General features: G+C 38.7%; 1 protein-coding gene across 8 annotated transcripts in view; it reads left to right on the forward strand.

The window, feature by feature from the left end:
• Positions 1-17,223, forward strand: part of Naaladl2 (N-acetylated alpha-linked acidic dipeptidase like 2) — a 1,296,606-nt gene that overhangs the window by 1,198,236 nt on the left and 81,147 nt on the right. For all 8 annotated transcript variants that reach the window (XM_029560548.1, XM_029560545.1, XM_029560549.1 and 5 more), the window contains one exon: positions 9,432-9,525. In XM_029560548.1, the coding sequence (XP_029416408.1) occupies positions 9,432-9,525 (94 nt within the window). The remainder of the gene's footprint in view (positions 1-9,431; positions 9,526-17,223) is intronic.

A 17,223-nucleotide genomic window follows, 5' to 3' on the forward strand; every position in this document is an offset into this window, starting at 1 on the left:
TAGAACGGCGAGGGCGGGGGGGGATGGAAGGGTGAATGTGGCTTAGGGAGTTCCGGCGTGGAGAGCTGCGCTATAGACTTACCCCGAGAGGCCTGAGGATTGTAGTGCAGGCTAGGAGAGCTTAAATGAGCCTTTTTAAAAGACTGTTACATGGAATGGCTCAAGCTGATTTCCTGGGAAAGTTATTAGTAATCTCCTATTTTATTTATTTTTGTTTCTTTTTTCTTGAGACAAAGGCTCCCTGTAGCTCCCTCTGGCCCAGACTCACTATGTAGACCACCAAACTGGCCTCAGTCTCACAGAGATTTGACTACCTCTGTCTCCTGAGTGCTGGAATTAAAAGTGTATCACTATACCTACACCTGGCTCATAGTGTCACGTTACATATATGTTTGACATAGCAAATCACTAACAAAGGTGAAATGTGTTTCTCCTTCCCATGGGCTTGCTAACAAGGAAACGGGTTCCTTCCAGCTCTGTGGTCTTCAGCTCACCATTTTTCTCCTGTGAAGTACTCCTTCCTCCATCAGCTGATTTCACAGACTCAGTGGGCATTTGAACTCCCCGTCCTCTAACTTGGGTGCTGCCTACAAGTCTCCAGGCTTCCTAGATGTTGACTTTTCTTTAAAGGCCCAACAGAGGTGAAAAGTCCTGGCAGTGTTCCAGGACAAGTGCTTTCCATAATAACCCATTTTCCTCCCCAGTGTGTGTGTGTGTGTGTGTGTGTGTGTGTGTGTGTGTGTAGGCACATATGTGGCATGGCACATGCATGAAGGTCAAAGCACAACCTTGAGTGTCAATTTTTGCTTTCCACCTTGTTTGAGACCAAGCCTCTTTGTTGCTCACTGCCAGGCTAGCTGGCATAGGGGCTTTTACAGTATGTCCTGTCTCTGTCTCCCATCTTGCTAAAATACTCTAACTACAGATGTCTGCTACCATGGCAGGTCTTACCTGGGTTCCAGTGATTTGAACTCAGATCCTTACACTTGTGTTTTACTTGCTGAGCCATTTCTCTAACACCTAGCTCTCAAGTGCTAGGACCTTTGCAAGCATTTCATAGCAATATGTATATCTAATATAAAGTATTGTAATGAAATTACAGAATCCTATCACATGGGCTAAGTGGTAAAATCAAGTAAGATTCAAATTCTTGAACTGTTCCGTGGACAGTCCTGGTATGATTAAAGAAGCACGAGGCTCTAACCATCCTGTTTCCAAGCAAGTGTGTCAGGAAGAATGCAGAGCCTGTCAGTGTCTGCAGTTCCTTACTTACATGTGTACACTTTAGATTAGACTGAACAATAGCATCTGCTCCCAGAAAGTTGCTGCAGGAAACTTGTCATGAATATAAATCGTACATCAAAGGATCTGAAGCCTATATGTTTCTTTCACTGTTTTTAAAATGTCAAATCTCACTCAGTAGGAAGCAGTCTACAACATTTATTGCATTTAAAGTCAGAAAAGAAACTGCATTAACAATGTAATAGGATACCATACAGGTCACATATATTTTGACCATTATTTAAATATGAAGTCTCTCTAGGTAGAAACAGTAAATTCAAAAGAACTATATGCTTTTTATTTTCCAAGTCACATATCCTCCTCTCCCTCTCTCACCTCTACTGCTGGTATAAGATAAAATGTAATGTCATTATTTAATTAAAATGTTGAGCAATGTTCTAAAGATATTATTTCTAGAAGACCAACATTTCATCAGATGTGCCAATCTATATTAAGTAAAAGTGGATTATTTTTGGGTGGCTCTCACCAAGGACAAACAAAAGGGAAAATTATGTAAGCAACTTAAATTAAAATAATAGCATTGGTCAGTTAAGCAAATGGAATGGTTACATTGGTTGTCAATTTGGCAGGATATAGACTCACTAAAGAGGCAAGTCTCCTGGGCATGCCTGTGAGGGATTATCAGAAGCAGGTTGATGAATGAAGACCCACCCTAACCAAGGGTCCATTTCCTGGGCTGGGAAATTAGCATAAAGAAAGCCAGCTGAGCACTGTTTTGCTCTGGGCTTCCTGACTGTGAAGGCAATATGACCAGCTGCTGCTTCAGTGTTCTGACACCATGACTTTCCTATGACAGGTGGTACCCTTGAACTGTCAGTCAGAATAAATTCGTTCCTCTTAAAGTTGCTTTTGTAAAGTATTTTGTCTGAACAACCTGTGGAGCAACTAATGTCTTTGTTTACAATTAAATTCATGATTGTCAAAATGCTAGTGGTCCACTTAGTGGGTTTTATGAACAAATTCTGTATTCATCCCTTACTAAAAAAATATTATTAAATTATTAAAAATCACATTACTTTTCATGTAGGGACACCTAGCATTGCACTCTAAAAGGACACTCATGAGAGTACATGATGTGTGCGGAATAATAATGACTCCAACATTGCTGCGCCACGTGGACTTGACAGAAGTTGAGTGTCATTATTAGAAACTACTTTATCAACTCTCCAACACTTCTTCCTGATACTAACTGATGTGGATAGTTTACCCAGTACATGATATAATATAGTCTCAATGACAGTGCCTCCACCTAGCTTGTTAGCTACCACACAGCAGTTGTAACTTGGGCAGCTATGGAGAACTTGATGGGGTGGGGGTGCGTGAATTTTCTATTTCAAGAAATGTGTACCAAATAAGCAATAAAATACTTTTACAATTTTCAGGTAATTGTTGTGCAGAGACATATAAACTTCCAGAAAGGAAATGTGTGAGCCAATGGAAGCTCGGATGTGTTTCATGAACCCTGCCTGTGGTTCTTCCCTCCTTGATGTAGATCCTAGCACAGTACCTTCTGCCTACAGTACCTTTTCTCAAGGAACTTTTTCCTGACTGTATACTATTTGTAGCACCCTTTAAAACTAATTGTGGTATAATTATAGTCAATATCTGTCTCCTCTGATGAACAATACTTCAAAATCCTCTGGGTTAGGGCTGATGCAGAATAAATGTTTGATTGGGCCGGGTGTGGTGAGACACACCTTTAATCCCTCACACTTGGGAGCCTGAGACATTTGGGTCTCTGTGTGATCAAGGCCAGCCTGGTCTACACAGTGAGTTCCAGCCCTGCTGGGGCTACAGGGAAATACCTAAACTAACAATAATTTTAAAAGAATAAATGTTTAATTGATACTATAAATGCCCTCCAGGAGCATAAATAAGGACAGATGGCCAGCAGTGGTAGGCATTTGAATGGAATTCGCACTAGTTCTTACAAGTGTTTCCCTGAACCTTTTTCAAACAACCTAATTGGGAGTGATAATTTTCAGTCTTCTAGACAGACACCTGTCCTCTGGCTCTGACCTACCCTTCTCCTGTATTTCTCTCACTCCTCTGGTTATATCAGATAGTCTATGATACACAACCGGCCAAATCAAACATTTATTCTGTAATCAATGCTGTTCATTTTAATAAAAAGCAAAACAATTTCAATTTGTGTGCAGCCTTCTAAGGGAATTATTTTGCCTCAGGACTCTCTCATCTTTTCTTTGGACACAGAACACCAGAATCCTCTGCATGAGGTGAATACTGCCAGATATGGGGTTATAACTCCACTAGGGTGACTTGCTCAGATCTTTAAACATCCCAGATGGGTGGGATGACCCCTTAGAATCCTTCTTTAGAATCATAGGTTTGGGCTTGGTAAATGTTGTAGCTGTAGCCACTTGAACTCTTGATTTGATAAAATTAGGGAAAATATTAGAAAAAAGGAAAATGTGTTAATTGGAGTTATAATTGGAATCTATATTCTGCAGCCAAAATGTCTGAGATCAGATCTCAGAATGATCATGTATCAGCTAAGTGGCCTTGAGATAATTAATTATCTGGGCAGTGTCTCAATGAAAACAATATAATATACTATTGTAAGGCTTAAATGGGGGAACACATATACAGAATTCAGAGTATTTCCTGACACAGAGGAAGAGCTCTATAAATGTTGGTTGTTAGTATCATTACTCATATCATATTCAAGTTAGTTATTAAAGAAATGTAACAAAGATATTTAATCTTTAATTAGCCAGGCAGCCCAGGCAAAATATTGCTCAGTATAGTAAGAATAATAAAAGTTGGCATCTTGAAATTTTTCTTACTAGTGCACTAAGAAATATTGGCATGCCAAACCTCTAATTCTAAACCAGACTACCACACTTGCAAAAGTCATCCAGATACCACTAAATTTACCTGATAATTTCCAAGTTAATCATCTTTAAATACAGTTTTTCACTATAATTTAATGACAGAAGGCTAAAGACAATCACTGAAAGATGAAAGGTTCCTTAAAATAGGAAAAAGAAAATAGACCCATTTTCTGTCTGTGATCTGGAAATAAAGAGTAAGTATTATATTTTCATAAGACATTTCCAAATATTATACTTGGTTGCACAGCCTTAGGCTTTCTCTAGCCATGGAAAGTTGCTATTGTAAAGGAAAAAGATAGTCCAGTCTGACCTTGAAATCAGTCCTTCGGCCTCCACCTCTTAGCATATCCCATTGTAGAGCACACCACAGTCAACACCCATGCAGAGTGCTGTCCAGGGGACTGAAGATGTAGAATCTCTTCATGTGCCCTTTATCTACTGTGAGTGGAGATTTCGTGAATCCACACCCAGTGACATTACATCTTAGGGAAGTTCAGAGGCATGTGTGTTCTAAGAGCCTTTGCATTTTCTCCAGTGAGATTAAGCTCCAGCCATGCCTGCATAGCTGCAGATGACTTTATCAGATGCCTTCCTGGTCTCGCTTCCCTTCTGTGCTCCCCCTTCACTGCCCTCTCCTCTCAACGGATCACTTGCACTAAAAAGAAATTTAAACATTAACATTGAAATATACCTGATGACTTTATATCCATGCTCAGATGCCAAGGAGCTCAGAGAGTAACTGACTTGACTAGTAATAATCAGATATGTAGAGATTAGAAACGTGTGTGCAAACATCTTAAGGTCAATTGCATTAAAAATGAATTTTTCTGTATGAAATGGTGTATTTTAATAATGAAATGGAGATCTTCTTTAAAGGTTAAAGCCTCATTTAATTCTAGGTCTTATAGGGTTTATACTGAATACGATATTGTATAACTGTAATAATTCAACTGTAAACTTAAAAATTTACAGCCAATTTTGAAAGAGATGCATCTTAGCTCAGGAAATTGTTATTGAATATGTCAATGCTGTTGTAATGAAATGCTTCTTCTAAGTATGTGGTTAATAATAAATAACTTAAAAAAAGAAATTTGTTTTTAGACCTGTTTTGAAGAGAAACCCAAACTAAAACACAGGGAAATCTGCAAGGCTCTGTGGTAAGAGTTTAGGCTGAGGACACAGAGACTAGGCTTTCAGGGAGACCAAGGGCAGGAAAGAGTGCTCAGATCAGGACACTACACTCCTAGCCCTCAGCCCCTCCTCAGCAGAGCTGTCTTTTTCATTAATGCCCTGGAATTGACAGACAGATGTTAGTGAGTGTAAGAAATTTCTATCAGATAAGGAACAAATTAATGGCCGATCCTTTCATAACTAAGTCAAATTTATATGGAGACATACCCTTTCTAGGTAGTCGTTCATCTATGCCCAACCAATTCCTATTAAGCCTAAGGGATCCAGAGAACCTTGCTGTCTGACCAACTGCAGCAATTTCCACTGAACCCATGTGCAAATTCCCATCCCATTGTCCCAGGATCCTTGCTTAGCCTTTGGTACCCATAGACAGTGTGGTAGAAACCAAATTATCAGTTCCCTGGGAACTGGGGAGGAGGATTCACTTTCCCCCAGAGATACCCCAGCTGTGACAGTCCCTGGCTCACTCCTGGCTCTTAGTTTTCTTTGATTTCATGCACTTCTCTCTTTTTTTAAACTTATTTTTAAAATTTATTTATTTAATAACCACATAATAAGAAGAAACATTTCATTACAGAATTAATATATTCAATAACAATTTTCCAGAGCAAAGCTATATCTCTTTCAAAAATGGCTGTAAATTTTTAAGTTCACAGTTGAATTAATAGTTAAACACTATTGAACTCAGTATATACCCTGTAAGACATTAAATTTAATGAGCTTTTAACCTTAAAAAATCTCCATTTCCTTTTAAAATATACTATTTTCTACAGAAAGACTCATTTTTAATGTTACTAATGCTTAGATGTTTGCACATGTGTCTCTAATCTCTATGTATCTGATTATTACTAGTCATAGTCATTTACCCTCGGATCCTTGGCACCTGAGTATGGATATAAAGTCATCAGGTAGAATTCAATGGTAATGTTTTTCATCTCTACTAATTGACATGAAGTAAATTTTTATGCTTCCTCCTCAAATCTAAGTATTTTCTTTTTAATTTGTTGATTTTTTGTGTGTATATCATGCAGAACATCCAAATCTTATTAATCTATATACCAAATTCCCAAATGGCACCCTCCCATAGCCTCCCCGCCCCCCACTCAAGCCCATATACCTGTGACATCAGCAGGTCACATAATCTCTGTGAGACTCAATTTCATTATCTATGACTTGAACATAATGACACACCTGATGTGAAGAGCTCTATGGAGAATTATGTGGTGAAATGTAAAACTTCTGGACAGCATTTGATATTTAGAATGCACTCAGACTTTGACCATTTTAACTTTACCGTTATTTTTTCTATCACATTTCTATCACAACTATATATCTTCTAAAATATTTTTATTTATTATTTTTATTTTATGTGTATGAGTGTATTGCCTGCATGTATATAAGCCCACCCATGTGCAATGCCCACAGAGGTCAGAAGAGAGCATTGGATTCCCTGGAACTGGAGTTATAAATGTTGTTAGCCACCATGTGGGCGCTGGAAATAGAATCCAGGTGCTCTGCAAGAGCAGCCAGTGCTCTTAACTGCTTCTCCAGCCCCATCCACTATAGATCTTATACATGTACATATGCACCCTTTGGTTTTAACATCATTTTTAACAATGCATTCTCAGTGAGGGTCAGGTCACTTTCAATGCTTGTAGGATTAGCTCTTCTTTCCCCCACGAGCAGCCTGTGTGATGGAATGTGATAGGTAAGTGAAAATTGTGAGTCCTCATATACGCGTAAGGGAATGTTGCTCTCTTCTGTCTGAGGAAGACCAAGTTCCAGGGCTGCAAGGACAGGATGCAGCACAACAGCTCTCTCCTCACTTGACACTGAGCACACAACTCTCTCTCTCTCTCTCTCTCTCTCTCTCTCTCTCTCTCTCTCTCTGCTATAAAGAAAGCTGGTTTAGTGTTCTATCCTGGGCCAGGTGCCTTTGAAGTCCCACTCCCTGTTGCCAGGTTCTTTGGCAAAGAATTATTAAGGTAGCTGGCTTCTGTTCCAGTAGTGGGAGCTGCCAAATAAACTCTTAAAAACCAGAAGAAGGCAATGTTCTCTAGCAGCACACAGGAGGCAGGTCTCCCCTCCTCCTTCAATACAAGTCTTTTATAAATCGTGGCTCCCAGATACCAAAAGCATAAACACAGCATGTCTGTGCTGGACTTTCTATTATCCAGTGCAAATTGGAAAAAGAAAGCATAACGCTTCTTAACCTCCTTTAAATTTTTCTTTTACAAATAATGTAACCAAATATTGGCATCCATTGAGGGATTCAGATGGGGATGCAGGAGCAGAAGGACAAGGCCCATCACCTACTGCAGGCACTTTCTGTTTGAAGCGCACACAGTGTGATTGGGGGAGGTGGCTTCTCAGGGTATTTATGATAACTGTGCTGAGGCAAAAACTCTGCAAAGATACCTTGACCATTGAAGAAAAGTCTATTAGTACATCTGGAAGAAGAATACCTCAGAGAAATAGAGGAACATTGCCCCCATATTTCTCAGAAACACATTTTCGTGTCTGCAAAGATCAGATTGAATTGCATTTTTATCATGATATAAATTGTGCAAACAATGAGAAAATATAACATTAAAATGATATAGGATTTGGTGCTGGTTGAATATATAGACCTGGATATTTAAAACCCTATTTTCGTGCTACATTGTATCTTTTGTTTCTATATACTGTCTCAAGCTGATGTCCTGATTTCCCTGTGGAATTTTCCAAAACAATGTTTTCATTTACCTGCCACATTGCATAGTTTTTCCATAATACCAATATTATTTTGTTTCTCTGTGAGCTGGGTTCTGGCTCATAAGAGGCGGAGGGACATTTGTGAAGCCTGGGTAAATATTAAATATCAGTTATGAGCAAGAGTGAGAGAGCGAGTGAGAAAGAGGAGAGAGAGGGAGGTTGCACAAAGGCATTTGTGGGCAGCCTTCAGGTTCTTTGATAGTTTATGAGAACAGAAAATTGACAGATTCTCCTAGGCAGATGCTAACCTGGCCATCCTGCAGATGTTAATTTTCAAATAGAGTGGAGTGAGGGGACACACAAATAAGAAAATCCCTGGTATGAACTGTGGGAATGCCATTTAAGGTTATATTTAATTTTTGAATTCAATTTAAACTGTCTCCTGAAAAAAATGTATGAATAGCATTGGTTTTGAGGAATTTTAGAAACATGATTACAGATAAAGTGAGGACTGGAAAATTACAGTACACAACACACAGGGACATTTCAGATTCAGTTATGAGGTTTATTTTAGGTGTATGTGTGTATTGTCTGTATGTGTGTGAGTTTACCTGTGTTGCCTGCAGAGGTCAGAAGAAGTCATTGGTCCCTAACTACTACATGGGGATGCTGGGAATCAAACCTGGGTCCTCTGCAAGAGCAATCAGTTCTCTTAACCACTGAGCCACCAATCCAGCACCCAGATTCAATTATGTTTTAAATGAAATAAACTGAGTGTTAATTTTTCTCAAGTTTTACTTAGTTTAATAATCAGATTTTAATGTTTGATATTTTTTATTTAATGTTTGATCATGTTTTGAACTATTGAATAAGGTATTGTTCTAAATTCCATTATAATTTCTCAATATTTTAGTTCAAAGAGATAGTATAATTATTCATATTATTCTATGACATAAAAAAGATACTGAGGTTTTTGTTTTCTTTATAGAAATATAAAGTCAGGGCTGGAGAAATGTCTCAGGAGTTAAGAGAACTGACTGCTCTTGCAGAGGACCCGGGTTTGATTCCTAGCACCCACATGGTGCTTAACTCTAGTTCCAGGGGATCTGATGCCTCTTTTGAACTCTGTGGACATTGCATGACACAGATGCACTTACACATAGGTAGGAAATACACTCATACATGTAAAATAAAAATAATAAATCAAATATTCAAAACGAAGTATAAATTCAAAAAAGGTTTTGAAGGAAAATGAAATTTTATGTAATTACCATTTTCCTTCTGATTTCTCTTCCTCCGAGCATATAAAAGCGTGTGAAATAACTGAAAAAAACTAATAAAAGCTCTTAATTACAAAAAGATACTAATTATTTTCCCATTTCCTTTCAGCTCTCAGGAGAAGTGATTTTGTACCTTGCCAATGAACCAGTTCTGCCCTTCAATGCCCTGGATATAGCCTTAGCCGTTCAAAACAGCCTTAAAGGTAACTATTCCTCAAATTGTTTTAATTTTAGAAAGTGACAAGTGTTCACATAAGTTTCATCAAAGAATACATAAAATAACCATTGTCTTAATAACTAGCAGTGCTGTGTCTCTGATCCTCTGATTAATGTGAAAACACGTGGCTCGTATTTTAGTTCTCCTGGCAACAGAAACAGCATGGAAGTTTCTGTGAACCAAGTCAGAATTTGAATTAGAGTCCACCCATTTTATTTTATCAAAGATATTTTTGAACCAAAGTTTCTATCATTATTAACAGATTCGCGGTGAACCAACAGTTCAGGGACCCAACTTTTACTACCCTAGTATTATACATGGCAAACATTCTGTCTATGCAAGTTAGAATCAGAAGTTTTTCCTTTGCTGTTGGTTTCTGTGAGGTGTGGTCCCCTTTCCCTTTGACAGAGATGTTGATTCATCCCAAAGACATCAAGGAGGCAACCAAAGAATGATTTCCATAGACCCTACTTCTGTCCTTCATGCTAAAATATACATGTATGTAAGTTTCTAACACCTTTGAATTAGGTTCTTTTCTTCATTTACTAAATACAAAAGGCAACATCATAGTTAACACTATCATCCCCTTCTTCATTTACACATCCTCCTATCAAATCTTTAATAAGTCAGTGGCAGAACATTATCTTTCAGTCAAATGCTACCTCTCAGTTGAAAAGAAAAACAATGTTTTAAATACTGTGCTTAAAAATGATCCTCTGACAATAGCTGATCGTGAAGAGCCAAATATTTGTAGTTACTTAAAATGAAATACATTTTTTTGGCTCATTCCTTTCCCCAGGCCATCCCCTCTCTGCTCTTTAGCTACCTGTTCCACCATTTCACACTTCAGATTTGCTATTTCTAGAATATTAGCTTAGAAACTGGGCATCTGAGCATATGACACTTTGCAAGACAAGAAGAGAGTAGGCAGGAAGAATAAATAGCTTTGTGAATAATAACGTTTATAAAAAACCACATCTGTTTCATTCATTTTGTAACATGTTTTGTTTTTTCATTGCTTCTGAACTTTACCTTCTATAAAATTTCATTGGTGTTGCATATAATACTTTAAATTTTCAGAGAACAAAAGAGGAGGTATTTTACATTACATAAATCTTCGTCCATCTATAAAAAAGAGTTAACTATCATGTAGAGAAAGGAATCTCAAAGACTGTACTTCAAAATACTGACATTGTATATAGAATTATAAGCTTTTTCTTTTCTGGGTGAAATTTCCTATTAGAAATGTATCTGTAATAAAAGGAGAACTATATTTTTAAAGGTTCAAAAAATTAAGTAAATGAAAACAAGAGTTAACAAAATTATTTAAAATGCTATCTTTGGTTATTTTTTAAACAACTGAGTTTATTTTTAAGTATCTACAAGTAGGCACAGCAGTTCATTATTAAAATAGCTATTAACATTTTAAAAACATAGGCAACTGCTGGAGTTCAAAAAGGCCTATTATTCAAAGTTCAAAACATATTATTAATCTTGCTTTTTGGATAGTTAAAGACCCCTTTCAGTATGAGACTTATAATCTCTCTACCAAGAAAGGTAATATGTTACAATTTTGCGTACAATCCATTTGGACTCCTCAGAATCTCTTGAAATCATGTACCTAATAAATCCTAATGAGCATTCATGGCAGGCTTATTTCAAAAGACCACAAGAAGGAGAAGATGCAAAGGAGTATGAAGTGGGAGAGGAGGGGGAGGATGAGGAGAGGGTGGAGGAGGAAGAGGAAGAGGGGGACTGGAAGGCGGAGGGAGTTGCCAATTTTGTCAAAAGCCACTAAAATGCCAAGAAAAACATGGACCAAGAATTCAGCACTAGTTGAGCAGTGAGCATGTCACTATGAGCTCAACAGAAGCCATTTTGGAGCAGTGCTATAACACGAAGCCGGATTGAAGGGCTTTTCAAGAGAGTGGTCAGTTAGGAACTGAGGTGGTGTGTGAAAAGAAATGTGAAGCCAGGAATGTAAGCGCATTTTTTTATTTGATGACTTTTATTGAGGAGGCAAAATTTATTCAAAAAAGAAAAGGAAAATTATTGGGCTGATTTTCTTGAGAGGGTGGTACTTACAGTTAAAGAGATTCCTGTTAGCCCGTTTGGAATGCAATAGAAAATGCCCCCAGATTAGATAAACAACAGGAATTTGTTGCTCACTGTTCTCAAAGCTTAGAAGGTCAAGGTCCAGGCACCTCTCAGATCCAGTGAGTGGGTCCTGGTGCACAAGTGCTTATGTTTTTGTTATAACCTCATAAGGCACAAGGGGTTTGAGCAGGATGTTGTGTTTCTTTTATAAGGATGCCAATCTCGTCCTTGAGGTCTCTGGCCTCTAACCTAGCCATTTCCAAAAGACTGGATGTCCTAATACCATCACCGTGGGGGTTAGATTCACAATACATGAGCCTCGAGGACACAGAAGCAACCAGACTCACGTGGCAGTACATAACTTTACCCCTAATTGTGTGGAGAAAAGGATTGAATATGCTAGGTGTTAAATGTGCGTGGGACAGTCTTTGGAAAAATCTCTTTTTTGGTAAAGTAATAACATAATTGTGTAGGACAGAGAGAGGAGCAGGAAAACTATGAAAATGTGGCAATTTCTTGGACAGCATTAACACTACAGAAGAAATGTATATTTTAATAAATACATGCTAAGTGTGATAATTCAGCATAATTATGCATTTCTTACATCCTTCAGATGGAGCTGTAGGTGTAGGTGAGAAGTTTATTTTTTCTTGCCCTATCAGAGGTTGACGGTTAGACTCCTACAACAAAGGTAAAGTGGGGATATATTTATGTAACATGAGAACTGTGGGTAATGAAGACTCAAAGGAATAGAGAAAGTGTGTATTTTACACAAAATTTGATGAAAGAATAGATAGCCGTGCAGAAGTCAGACTGGCAGGCAGAAAGGTAGGACTTAGTGTCATTAACTGTTGGACTTACCAAGTTCTGGTTATTTCATCTGCACTCTGGCCTCTGTCTCTATATCTAAAGATAAGGCTCTTCCTCCCTTCAGCCATAGAGAGAGCAGCTTTGGTAAGAAGGTTTTATCTCTGACCTCAAAAGTGGTTCAGAAGCTACTTTTATGATCTGATTTTGGGGGCGGGGGGCAATCAGGAAGACCAGAGAGACCTTCTTGTCCCAGCTCTTTCATCTGATGTCAAGGTGCATATTTGGGGTTAGTGCGTTCAGAGCCCCGTCATGCCTAAAGCAAGCAGATGCAGATTCAAACATCTTCTTTGCTGAGAAGATGATAAACTATGTAAGATCATGAAAACTAAGAGGGTGTGCTAAGGGACACTGAAGAGGATGTGCTAAGGGACACTGATAGCCAGGAACTGAAGGAGTACAGTGCAAAGATGGAGATGGAAAGGAAAAGGGTCAATAGACTGCATGTCTCCATGAGATCAAAGACTGGGATCATGTGGGCTGATAGGACAGAACTGATAGGCAGCAAAGAAGATTCTTTCTGAAAAAATTGTTACTGATTGGAATTTCATACATTGTGTTTGGATCATACTCACTCTCTCCCCTGAAGTCCCCTCGATCTACCTCCTCTTCCCTCCACACCCAACTTTTCTGTCTTCATTTCGTTTTAAGCCTGTGGAAATCTTTTTGTGTGCTCGTATACTCTTGTATGTGTGGCACCTGCCAGGGTTCACATCCTTAAAGAATACTAACTGTCCTGCTCCCAGCAGCTATCAGTTGCCCATAGTTCCTCAGCTCTGGTGGGGTTCTATGCCCACTCACCCCTCCATGTGTCTGGTTTGAGCTTGTGCAGATCTTTGTGCAAATTGTCACAGCCTCTGTGAGTTCATAAGTGCGACTGCGCTGTGGTGTCCAGAAAACACTGGTTCATTGCTATAGTCCACCATCTTATACTCTTTCTGCCTTCTCTTTGGGGACTACCTCTAAGACTTTTGGAGTAGGGATGTGATAGAGGTTCCCATTTAAAGCAGAATACTCCCAGTCCCTTATTCTCTGTGCCTTAATCATTTGTGCGTCTCTGTGTTCATTGCTTTCTACTGCAAGAAGAAGCTTCTCTGGGGAGAGTTGAAAGATGCACTGATCTATAGATACAGCAATAAGTCATTAAACGTTAGTTTAATACTATGTCCTTTTAGGAGAGTAATAGTAGTAGGTTCTCCTCTAGGGTCTATGATCTGTGTAGCCACAGGTTTTTGTCCTCAGTAACAGCAGTGGCATCAACTATGGGTTCCATCTTGTGAAGCAGGCCTTACATACGGTAGTAAAGCACTGGTTACTCCCATGATAGTCATGCCAGTATTGCCCCAGTGGGCCTAGTTCCCCAGATCAGCCATTATTGTAGCTCATAAGGTAAGGTTGATGATTACTTTTCTCCTCCAGTAGTGTACATAGAGCACTACGAAAGCTAGCCAGTAGGGATGAAGCTTCCAGGTCAGAATCAAGATGGGGCAGGGGCAGGGGGATGAAAGACGGGTGTGTTTGAAAATGACCAAAAGTCATTATGTAAATGTTTGGAAGAGTCAAACAGTAAAATAATTTAGAATTTAAAAATTTAAAGTTTTGTATCAATAAAAAAGTGTAACAATAGGAGGAGGAGGAGGAAGAGGAGGAGGAGGAGGAAAAGAAGAAAAAGAAGGAGGAGGGGGAGGAGGGGGGAGGAGGAGGAGGAGGGGGGATGAGGAGGAGGGTGAGGAGGAGGAGGAGGAAAAGGAAAGAAGGAAGAGAGGGATGGAAAGAAAGAACGGTGCAGTGCATCGTGGAGATAGAGTAATAGTGGTGTACAGGTCATTAGAGGACCTTGGGAATGAGGTGGTTACTGATAACAAATATGGCAAAGAAGAGACCAGAGCACGTCCATGTGGGCACTGAAGTTTCTAAGAGTTAAGACAGGAGTCAAAGTTAGAGGGAGTGACCAAGGCCTAGAGAGTAAGTAAGTAGTCATCCAGAAATCTCTCAGATTACTCTCTTCTGCCCAGGGGAAGGGAGGGCATTCAAAATAAGGGTCCTGTCTTTAGTAGGTGCAGAGGGAGCAGTGACATTAGGAGGAAGCCAGTCTTAAGACAAAGCAAGAAAGAAAATCATACACCGTGAGGGCCAGTGAGATGTCTCAGCAAGTAAAAGGGCTTGCCTCCAAGCCTTACAATCTGACTTCCGTCCCTGCTCCCTACACAGATCTACATGGTGGAAGGAGAGAACCAATCCTTAAAAGCTGTCCTCCGACCTCCACATTGGACATTGGCCAAGATATGTAAGCATACACACACACACACACACACACACACACACACTCCAAAATAAATACAAAAATGGTATAGAATAAAACACCCTTAACATGGCCCAGATTAAGAACCCTCTCTATAATTGAGTTCAAGAGCACGCTTTCATAGGAAGAAAAGTCAAAGCGAAGAAAACAAACCCTAATTATTCTATGGGGGTTTATTTCTACTCCAGGCCAGACACTGCTGGTTGTACATACAGTTCTCCCAAGATCAAGAGTGTTTGTGGACTCAGTCAGGAGCACCTGGCTTCTCGGTGCTCTGTCAGACTGCCTCCATTACACACAGATGAAGAATTTTCCTTCAACTGTTGGTGACTTGTGTTTTCTTTTCTTTTGCTATGACACCCCTTGAACGTTGCATGTCCTTTTCATTCGGAATAATGAGGACGTTTTAAAGACACCCATGTTAAAAACTCAACAAAGTTAAAAGAAAATATATTTTTAAAAATATTTATGTATTCCTTTCACCTTATCCTGTATCTAAATATTTAATCAATGTCCCATGACTGGTCACCTTTAGCATAAATGTATTTTTGCATTTTAGTCATTCTAATTTAAAATGATCATGATCAAATATTAATTAAATGTTTGCTATCTCTTCAATTTTGATTATGTTGGCTCAGCTGTATTTTAAAAACATTATTTTAAAGCATTAATGAACAATGAACATCACTTTAACACCTAAATAAGTATTCAATTTTACCTACAATGCAAGATACTTTCACTAACTAAAAGAAGTTTCTGTAGCAAGTTCAATGAAACATATGTTTTTACTGCTTAATACAAGCTTAAATTGTGGATATATTTCTTATTTTGTTATGATAGCAGTGATTAGCCTTAAGTTCTAAATTACAGTAAAGGAAAAAAAAAAAGCGACCTTCAAGACTGAACCATAAAATACTGTTTCTCCTCACTGCAAACAGTGTGTGTATGAAGGTCCCTGAAACCCAATTGCATTTTCAACAGTGTAATTTTTACCCCTTGACAACCGGCCATCTTGTTTATTTATGACACTAGTTTACAGTCACAGCAGACCATTCTCCACTGTTCCTGCAACCACCAGAAGGAAGGAGCATTTACCAGTGAATAATTTGTTTGAGTTGATTTACTGAGTCTTTCTTCAAAGCTCATTTTGACTGAATGACCTTGGCTCTTAATATTTGGTCAATGCGAAGCACACACTAGAAAATGAATATTTATATATTTACGGCCTATGGAAATAGAATAAAAACAGTGACTGATACGGTAAATGACACACTTCAGATGTGTACGTGTGTGTGTGTGTGTGTGTGTATATGCAGGTATTTGTGCATGTGTGAAAGTGTGCATGTGTGTACATACCTGTAGATGCCAGAGGGCAATTCTCCTTTGTATGTAAACAACTATCCACATTGTTTCTAAAGATAGGGCCTCTCACTAGCCTAAACGCAGGCTAAGCTAACTGCTCCCTAGTTGTGGGATTCCAGGCCTGTGCACCATGTCTAGCATTTTACATAGGAGCTAGAGTTTAAACTCGGTCCTCACATTGCAAGGCAAGCATTTTAATGACTGAGTTATCTCCCCAGATCCCCCAGCTGTGTTTTTGATAAAGAAAAGTATCTTTAAAAGATGCTCTTGGGATGTAATGGTACTGCATATGTACTGCATTGTGGAAGTCACTTAGGCACCAAGAAAAAAAAATAGGTATATATATCCTGGAACCTGGAAAAAGGCTAAAGAATGTGTGCTTAGTAATCTCACTCCAGATAGTGTTTCCCAAATTTTCTGCATTTTTAACATATAAAACAGGATTTAAAATAATTAATGACCATGGAGTTCTGATGCCTTTTGTGCAATATTAGCAATTCTTCTTTGTCAGAATTCTGAATATTAATTATTTAGAGTTGCTGTAAACATTGCATGAGACCAAATAAAGCTGAAGTAATTTCCATTTGAACTGGCTATGTACACATTTATTTAGTGCCAGCCAGACTCAGCAGGAAATAGAATTTTGAACCCTGTGGCTCGTTGCCACTTCCAGATTGTCTCCCTGGTGTGAAATACCCGTTGGCAGCCTTTCCCAATGTTCTTTGAATACCGGACAATGCTGACTTGGTAGGACTTTTTTCCTTTTTTATTGGTTCTGATAGGTCGCTGATGTCAGTCCCTGCGTTTTGGAAGGAAGGAGAGTTCTCCAAGGTGGTGGTTCAGAGACCAGAATTCTGAGTCCTGTTAGATTTGTAGTTTTAATTTTTAAATGTCACAAGTGATCAGGACCCATCTAATGTGTTTAATTTTCTTTCTGAGTAATATGAAATGAATTTCCCAATTGGCAAAATTAAGTTATGTGCTGTACAAATTGCATGAGTCTTGTTCTCAGGCCATCTGTTTCCAATCTTGGTTTTAATTACCACCAGTTCCAAC

This window comes from Nannospalax galili, unplaced genomic scaffold (assembly GCF_000622305.1).
Source record: "Nannospalax galili isolate Female #2095 unplaced genomic scaffold, S.galili_v1.0 scaffold572, whole genome shotgun sequence".
In the NCBI taxonomy this organism is placed as follows: domain Eukaryota; kingdom Metazoa; phylum Chordata; class Mammalia; order Rodentia; family Spalacidae; genus Nannospalax; species Nannospalax galili.